Source organism: Protomyctophum parallelum (assembly GCF_964188405.1).
Source record: "Protomyctophum parallelum genome assembly, chromosome: 4".
NCBI lineage: Eukaryota > Metazoa > Chordata > Actinopteri > Myctophiformes > Myctophidae > Protomyctophum > Protomyctophum parallelum.
Window position 1 is genome coordinate 16,104,984 of NC_139700.1, and position 9,676 is coordinate 16,114,659.

General features: G+C 41.1%; 1 protein-coding gene across 1 annotated transcript; it reads right to left on the bottom strand.

Moving 5' to 3' along the window:
* Positions 1-1,071: 1,071 nt before the first annotated feature.
* LOC310857082 (leptin-like) lies at positions 1,072-1,695 on the bottom strand (the record flags this gene model as incomplete). Its single annotated transcript, XM_083762695.1, has 2 exons — positions 1,072-1,437; positions 1,543-1,695. The coding sequence occupies 2 exons, from the start codon at positions 1,693-1,695 to the stop codon at positions 1,072-1,074; spliced, it is 519 nt and encodes a 172-aa protein (XP_083618821.1).
* Positions 1,696-9,676: the final 7,981 nt, after the last annotated feature.

Consider the following 9,676-nt stretch of genomic DNA (forward strand, 5'->3'; position numbering starts at 1 on the left):
AGCATACTTGAATACACATTTTCTTTTGCAAATGGTTACAAATATATATATAATATGCAATTATAAATAGACAAGACCATAATCATAGAATCTATCTATGCTACCAGTGCTGTTATTAAGAATACGGGTGGGCCCTTCTGTACAGTACCTTACGGCTCTCCACCAACCCCCTGACTCCTCACGCACACTCGCGAAAACATCTGCTTTTCCTGGAATGGTTTGATCCGGCTTTCAGGAATCTCTTTGCATGACATCACCAATCACTGGTGACACCTTCTCCAGAGAGGACGGCCTTATACTCGGGCTAGTTTGGGTTCTGTGTGAGTTTTGAGTCTCATATTTCACTGTCGCTGCTTCTCTGCACTCTGCAGCAACAGTCACAGATCCAGAGCTCAGCTCTTTGTTCACAACATAGCAGCGTGGTCAGCCTGCCAGCAGCTTCTTAGACCTTTTACTGTGCAAAGCATTGATTCCCCCGTGTGTGTGTGTGTGTGTGTGTGTAAACGCTCCTTGAAAGTAGACATTCGCCACCATGTAAACAATCTCTTTGAAACATGACACGTTTTCTTCTAAATATGTACTATAAATATGTCAAGGATAAAGAATAAATGTCTTGAAAATATTAGAAAAAGTGCATTTTAGAAATATGAATAAAAGGACGGTAATGGGCCATAGACCAGATGGCTTTCTGTTTTAGTTGTCACAAACGAAGTTGTTGGTGATTTGCGCAGCAAAATCTCAACCTAACTTCACACATCAATGGATACAGTTTGAATTTGCAACTAACATTGGTCACCTCAATGTCAAATTGGTAATTATTTTCCAAGATGTAACTAAGAATAAAGAATAAATGTATGATGTGGAAAATGAAATAATGTATGTGTACGGTACATCATTATCTGACCTAAATTTTAAATACGTTTACTAAATTTACCCTTCAACTTCCTGTTTATGCCCAATGTCGTTACATTAAATGTCATTAAAAATATTGTTTACAAACAACAAAATTAAAAAATTACAAAAAGTTGCCTGGTGTCTCCGGGGCCCACTCTACCGGTTACCCACAAATCACTAGGATTCAAAAGGTCCGTCCCAGCAGGTCCCGAGATGATCTAGGTTCTTCAGTAGTTGGTTGAGGAAGTCCTTCAGTCCCATAAGGGCCTCCAAGCCCACTGTGTGAATGTACTCTTTCCGACTTAGGAGCTGTGCTAGGCGTCCCTGCATAGGGGGCTTTGGCCGAGGGTCTCTGCTGCAGTGGCCGTGCCTCCAGGCATCGAGGTATCCCCTGAGTGACGACACCTCCTGTTTCAGCTGAGGCACTCCGTCCAGGGTTTCAGAGAGCAGGTTCTCGTAGCCCTCCAGCACCCTGATGATGGAGGAAAGGCCTTCCAGGTTGTCTAGATGTGGGCTGATAGTCCAGCCCGCGGGGACAAGCAGCTAGAGAGGACGGAAAAGGGCATGCATAAATTTATTTGAACACAAAGAAACTTGCTCTCAAGGTTCTTAATTGGAGTAAATCACACAGCGCATAGCAATAGTTACCTTAAGGGAACTGTCTATCTTCCTCATTAGCTGTTCAGCATTCATTTTGACTTTGGACTTCACGAACAGCACATCTCTGGGGAGAGGGCTGGCCGTGCCCATGCTGAACACCTGCAGCAGAGAAAGGACCAGGAGAGCCGGTGTGTAGTCCATTTTTGGTGTTCACAGGATGCACGTTGTGTGTTATTCCTATGAAAAAGACATCGAAAGGGTTTAAAGGCCGCCCATATAATTGTATGCTCTTTGATTCCAAACGTGCTGTGTATGTGTGCACGCTGCACGTACTGTACTACAGCAGGCTGTAAGTGCAGTACGTGCATGTGTACACATTTCGTCACCTAAAACTTACGTCCTAAAACTTACGTCCAGTGAGTGACATGTTTGTTAATGCCAGTCAATATTTGGAAAAGAGATGCCTATGAACTCCCAATAGGCACAAAAATCATGGACATATCTATTCTTGACAAAAATGACATGCACATTTTACGAATTACAGCTAGTGGGAATGTAAAAGGATGTGATAATCCTCATGGAGAGAGAGAGAGAGAGAGAGAGAGAGGATGTAGTAGCAGAGGAGGTGAAGCAGGTTAGCAGGGCATGGAGAGAGGAGAGTGGACCTTACCTTGGCCGTGTCTGAGTGAGCATGCCACTGTTGGGCTCCATCAGGATGTCTTATAGTAGAGGGACGTTGACTCATCTCTTACTCACCTCTCCCTCAACCCCCTCCCTCCCTCCCTGCCGTCCCATCTCCCCCAGGGGGTCCTTTGAGCAGGGCAGAGAAGCACATGTATGCGGCTCATATACGTTGATGGAACTGAAAAGAATGAATGAATTATTTTTTCAGTTTCAGTTGTTTTAGGAACCCCATACGTGAAATTTTTATTTTTGGCTTACTAGAGACAATTGGAGAGACAATTAAGAACTGTTACTGAACAAACCGTCTAGAGCAAATTGCAGAATATAGAGATATTTGTTTGATATTATGTTTGTTTTAACAAAGGAAAATCACTTACTTACAGGTCTGTAACTCTGAGAGTGTACAAATGGACCCGTAAGTGTTAAAGTTTGGGAACCTACTGGGCTGGATAGCCAAACACGTTTAGTTGTTCAATTTAATAGCATGGAACTTTAAAGACAAATACACTGAGAGACGACCCTCTTCTTTCTTTAATGTTAAAAGTTTACTAGAACAATGTACCAGACGGTCAGAGTGTGTTTTAAAAGTGTTTAATCATTGTAATATTTGTATTTGAATGTACCTCAAATCGAAACAATTAAATTAAGTTAAATATCGACATTGTCTTACTGTATTCTAGAAGTTTGTATTCCTATTATTGCATGGGTGATGCCTGCCTATGTAATCCTCTACCACGTCTTTCCCTCATTGTTGTCTGTTGGTGGGGATCTCCATTGGCATGTGACATCATTTACAACAGAAAACTAGTCTTGTGTGGCCCGACTGTTGCCTCCTGCTGCAATTTTCAAATGCTTCAGTTATAAAGTCTGGAGCACGGAAGTGAGCAAGAGATAAAGCGGAAGTGAAGCCTCCTCCCCACTTCCGTTCCGTCTTTACAGTCGTGCACATTTAACCTAATATAAATCAAAATCATGGAAGCATATATAGCGTGCTGCTTAGCAGAAATGGAAGATATTTAAAAATATATTTTCATGAATGCCAGCTTCCTGGATCGGATTTCAGGAAGTGGGGTTACAGACTCGAGCATTCGAAGATTGTGGAGTAGTTGTCTGCCTACACGAGACTAACAGAAAACTAAGGGCCGATTCATACTCTCGTCAGAAACTTTCAGTAGGACCAAAGAGCCGACTTTAGGACGGTACCAGCCCCCCCGAACCTCAAATGACGTCACATTGTAGGCTCTACAGAGCCGAACCGACTTTTATTCGGTATGAATATGAAAATGAATCAGCCCTAACAGCCATTTTTGAGAATTATCTGCATGATTTGAGCACAGCGATTTGCATTGACATCAACCGTTGTGAGCACGTCAAACTCCAAATTTGGGCATAATCCTGCCTCCGAACCACGACGACACAACATTTTCAATTAACCTTTTCAAAAGGCAATTCTTCCCAGCAAATTGTTATGTGATTGACAGTTTCTCTTTCAACTCTTTCAATCTCTATCATTTCATGTTTCTTTATAAATACACAGGTACTACTAACCAATTACACGGGTAAACTGTTCCAATTCAACCCCCCCTATAACTAGGTTATATTCAGGCAGATGAGCACCAAAAGAAAGTTGCTGCTGGGATGCTGTCACTCACCCCTCCCACTGATACTTTTCCATTAATACCATTCGTATGTTGTGACATTGCTCACGTTTGCTGTGTCTCCAGATGTCACTTAAGAGCGAGCAAGGCAAAGAAATAAGTATTGGTTGTGTGTGCATGTGCACATCTGGAGTGAGAGCAAATTTCTCAATACGTGTGCTGCTGTATCCGTGTCGCAAGCACATCGATTGTGCCCATTGGTGTGATGAAACCCTACCCAGTTGTCACAGTCACTGGTAACCCTCCCCTCTGAGTCATTGTCAAGATGCCCTCATTATTGAACACAGCAGGGACTAGATCTGAATCCTCCTTGGAGATCCATGCTTACTGTATGTCTGACAAAGCCTGCAGTGGCGAAACTAGGCCGCACGCACACACAGGCTTGCAAATGTTTTTCAGAAAAGGCGAATTCCATACTAGAAGGCTTTCTTACCTTTATTTGTAGTTGTTACGTCCCGCCAAAGAGGTCCAGGTGTTATTTATAGTGCAAAAGCGCATTATTGGCAATTTCCCCTACCATAAGCCCTCAATGAATTGCATTGAATTGAAAACACTTAATCTGGTGTCCGTGAGGTCAGATGTAGAGTTGCTGGCCGGCTCCATATTCAGATCTAGTCTTCTCCATGTATGGCTATCCAGGGTTTGATGAGGTCAGTTTTGTGATCTTCATATATGGAGCGTGCATGTCATGAGGTGTGACGGACTGACTGACATGAAATGCAGGGTTTTCATAGTAAACTGTGAGCCTAGTTTACTGTAGGTACCCCTCATTGGTTCAATTTCTAGCTTTTAAAACGATCTGCTGCCCTGTCTTTTATTGTGTATTGGTACCAGGATGTTAATTGAGCTCCATTGAGTCTCACCCATCCCTGATTAGACATCACAGACACCAGCTGAATCCAATTAACATTCTGGTAGGATAGAAAAGCGTCAGTAAAATAGGCATCCCCAAAGACCAGGGTTGGAACACTTGGAAGCATCAAAGTGGAACCACATGACCCAAAGTCCGTGACTTACTGGATTGTCAGCAGTAGGGTCACAGGTCTCTCCTTTAGTTCATGGTGGTGGCGTCACTGGCGTGTCGCGTTGAAGGTGGAGAGGAAGCTAATGACCTCTCCAGAGATCTAATGGTCTGCTCATGCCTTTCCCTCTCTCTCTCTTCCCCTAGCTCTCTCCATCGCTATCTTCATCTATTAGCCCCTCAAACCACCCCACATCCAGAGAAGGGTATGAAGTCACGATAATAAAAATACAGTTATCAGTCGAAACCACATTCAAGTGAAATGGATAGATTAATATGTACAGGTATATGGTCCAATACAGGTCTCTGTATATTATCAAAGGCTTTTCATTATTTCAAGATCGGTAAAGCCATATTTCCTTGTAATAGAATAAGAAGAAGGCACCTTGCCAGTAAAGTCATAAAGGCTATAGTGGTACTCTGGAATAAGATTATGATGGTGTTGGGATCATTTAGTATTTAGTAGTAATTGAAAACATTTTTAAAAGTATCAAAACTAAATTAAACTATTTGAACGTCCCATCATACCTGTACCTAAAAACCTCTGCGTTCATTTATCTCTTTTTTTATATACGTTTTATTGGGTTTTCCATTTTAAAAATACAAGACATACAAGGAACATGGTACAAAAAACAAAAAAAAACATCATCTATGACAAAATAAAACCGACAATAACAAATCTAGCGAGACATGGTATCATTTAGTGCCTTAATGGCATTTGGTATGAAGGATTTTTTTTAAATGTTACGGTTAGCTTTTGGTACTTTGTACCGTCTACCAGAGGGAAGTAGTTCGAAGTCGAACTCCCTGCACTCTGTATGCTTCCTCCCCCGCTGTGTCCCCCTTCTTTAGTAAGGCAACCAGTGCCATATCATCCTGGTTTAACTGGAATTAATTTGTATATAAGGAGAAATGTAAGGGGGATAAGATAGTCCCCTGTGGAGCACCGGTGTTTACTGTATCATAGTGATGTCGGATAGAGTATGCATTAACACGGACCTGTTGAGGACGGTCAGAGAGGAAGTCTCTGACAAGATGGATAATACCTCCATTTACCCTTGAGATAAAAAATGTTCTAGGTGAATAAAGGATGGAGCTACGGGTTCGTTTTAACCTGCCACGGGTTCGTTTTAACCTGCCACGCAAGTTGGGAGCCACGGGTGAGTTTTTAACCCGCAGCACAGGTTAGTTGTAACCGGCAGTGCACCATAGTGTTGTCAAATTAATGCCTGTCGCACGTGCGCACACGCACGCGTGCACACACACGCACGCGTGCACACACATGCACGCGCCTGCACACATGCACGCACTAAGGCTGTACCCTAGCCCTGTTTTGAGGACTCGAACTTTGGCAGGAATTTCCGAGCGCACCTTCGAACCATTCGTTTCTAATTCATTTTAAAAATAACCTTCGAGCTCCGAACCTCGGTGGGGAGGGGGGGGGGGGGTCATAGTAGCTTGTTTTCAACTGAAACGGACTTCTTCTGCACTAACTTCCTCTTCAAAATAAGAGCCACATGTAATGAATAGTCAACACTAGTTTTATTTCTATGTCTACTTACAGGACATTAACGTCACTTTTGAATGCCTGTCAGATTTCTCTACATAACTGTCTCAAATGCGCCTTGCATGCCTTTGATCTACGCACAGAAAACATTTTGACGACGTATGCGCACTGGTGCATCGGTTGTGTGCCCTCCTGATTATTAATAACATCTAAACATGTAACATGTAAACACAACGTCAACATGAACATAGTACTCTTATTATGCATATCGCAGAGAAATATTTTCGAGTAAAAAAACAAAACAAAAAACGAACCCCGAATGTTCGGGGACAGCCTTAGCACGCACAGACACGCGCACACCTCCATTGTAAAACAGCAGTTTCTAGTATTACCACACATAAAGCAATTTACAATTTAGGCATTTAGCAGACGCTCTTAATCCAGAGCGACTTACATTTAAGCAAGAACAAAAGCATGGGAATACATCACATAAAAGCATTTATCATGAAACATGCGTAAGCTAAGAAGGTAACAGTGGAATATCTATATGATGAAACTATACATGATGGATATTTTTTAAATGGAATCCATCTTTAAAATAATGATACTATGTAAGGACTGTATAGGACTGTATAGGACTGTATTAATAATATTAAACAATAGCTTAGGATCGATAGCTTGAGAGCTAGAGCTAGAAAGAACTCCGGAGCACCGGAACTGAATAAATACTTATACTTTAGAAAGTAATCTAAGTACCATAAATACTCTTTACCAGAATAGAAGCAGAGGGCTAGTAACTTTACAGAAATGGTTATAAAAACCTTTTAGGCTATAATGAGTAAAAGTCAGAGTATAACAGAGTTAACAAAATACCTTAGAATGAATTTGACAGACACAAGAAAGAGAACTCAGACAAGCAAAACTTAGAGGGAGGTTCAATCAAATATATTCACCATTGTCTCGGGAGAGAAGAAGACATGCCATCCGGACAGCGTTACACAACGATCTCTGCCCATGTTCAAATTGAACAGGGTTGATATAGCATACCGTAATCAATACACCGAAAAATGTGTTGAACAACAAGGTTAAAAAACATATTTGTTCACAAATGGACAGATAATGCAAGACGTCACGAATATTGCACACAGGAAATATCTCACGGGGCAGAGATAGTCCTGATATGAATATCAGTTAGTGGAACCGGGGGACAGGGCATCACGTCATTGAGTGCAGTTTACCAGTCTGTTAGAGAGAAATCTAACTTTCAAGGGCAAAAACACAGAGGCTGGGTGTTATGGCCCACGAAAACAAAACAATTCTTATCTACCAACGCTGGCTAGGGAAAAGTATTACTATCGAGACTCCGGCAGGGCCAGAACCATACTATTTTAACGTCAGTGGGACAGTCGGACATCAAATGTCAGTCACAGGGCAATTAGCTTAAAAGGTCAAAAGGTCAAAAGAGCATTCACCCACAAACTAGACCAAATATATCTATCAACCCCATCGCATTTTGTGGGCGAATGGTCATGTGACCTTTGACAATATCAAATCCTCAGGGGAAACTTTACTTTAACAATGAATTAAACAGGAACAGAATGGCAACAGGAACAATGAAAACAAAAAAACACAATGATTTCAACTTTACTAGGCATAAAATCCTTATTTAGATGGTACTTTGGGAACGAGAAAGAATGGCTTTTCTTTCTTGATGATGATGATATCTTCGGGATTGGCAACCAACCCAGCAAACCGTTGCAGCCAAGGCCTGGCCGGCGAGATGTGTCATTTTGACCACATGAGTGTTCATTTTTAGAGCAGTTCTTCTGGTTCGCCATCAGTTCGTTGTCAGAACTGAATCTGCGAGAGTTCTTTTGGCTCGTTGTCGGAGCCGATTCTTCGCCCCTCCCCCCTAATGACAGGTTCACAGATACATTCTCTGCAAACCGCCATGTGGGCGATACTGATATGGCGTCACATGGTTCAAGAGCTTGGAGAGGGGAAACGGGGTATTCCGATGGTGATATTATTCATGCGCTCCAGCGCGATGTCGCAACAATGTCTTTGGGAGTCCCTTAGTACCATATAAAGGTCAAAATATAGAATCAAGTGATTCCGGGGAGATTAATGCCTAGTCCAATTAAACTCATGATGATAAAAACCAAAAAAAATAAAATGGAGAGGTAGGTGTTCCTATATTAAACTTAATTTAAGGTGAAAGGGGTGGTTCTGGGATAATAGGTTATGTTCTGGGGAAAATAAAGTTAATTGTTTACAGGGGGGATATTCCAATTTAGGGGAAATATGAATCCAATATGAAATTTAAAATAATCAAAATATGATGAGGTGGGATAATGAATTATAATGGAATGAAATTTAGATGGTCCCAAAGATGGGATAAATCAGTTCAAATAATCTATGTAATGGGCTCTCAGATCTTATGATGAAATGGAATGGTTAACAGTAAATATTAAATCAAATCAAATCAAAATTACCTAATATTTATTTAATTGTGGGGAGAAGGGAATATTAGGGGAACATGTCTTGGGAAGCAGATATTAGCAAACAGAAAAGAAAAACATTCAATAAACCACATACAACATGAAAACAAAAAAAATGGTGAAACGAAAAAAAATGTCTGGTGAAACGTGAGTGGAATAAATTTGTTCCATATGGGAAATATATGGGCAACTGATTAGGGCAAACTGTTCTGGGGGTTGGGCCTAACCATAGTGAATTCAGACGGTTCTGAGTTGGGTCGGGATCAAGTGTCAAACCTTGTACAAGGATGGAATGTCGACGTCCACAATCAACAGAGCAATCAGACAAATGAAGAGAAGTCAGACCAGCCGAACAATCTCCCTCGTATTTTGTGGAAGTCGAAATTCCGTCGGTTTGTCCCTCGAACACGACCCGCACAGAAGTCCGTATCTGGAGATAAAACAAATAAAACAAAGAACAAACTGGTGAATGAAATGAAAAAAATAAATAAATAAAAATAAAACATAAAATAATAAAATAAAATAATAATTCTGACAAACACTTCAAACTGGTTCTAACACCTGCGCATGTGCACTGGGCAGATGAAAGGCAGAAAGAGAAAGGTATCTTAAAAAATATATATATATATATTCATATTTCTCCTGAGGGCCTGGTCTTTATCAAAATAACCAATATTTATATAGATATTATATTTCTCCTGAGCGTTCCGTAAAAATGCACTTTTTATGGTCTGACGACCGTTGAATCCGAACGACACATGTTAAAGTATGTAAACGACTGATCGTTCACATGTTATGCACAAAATGATGT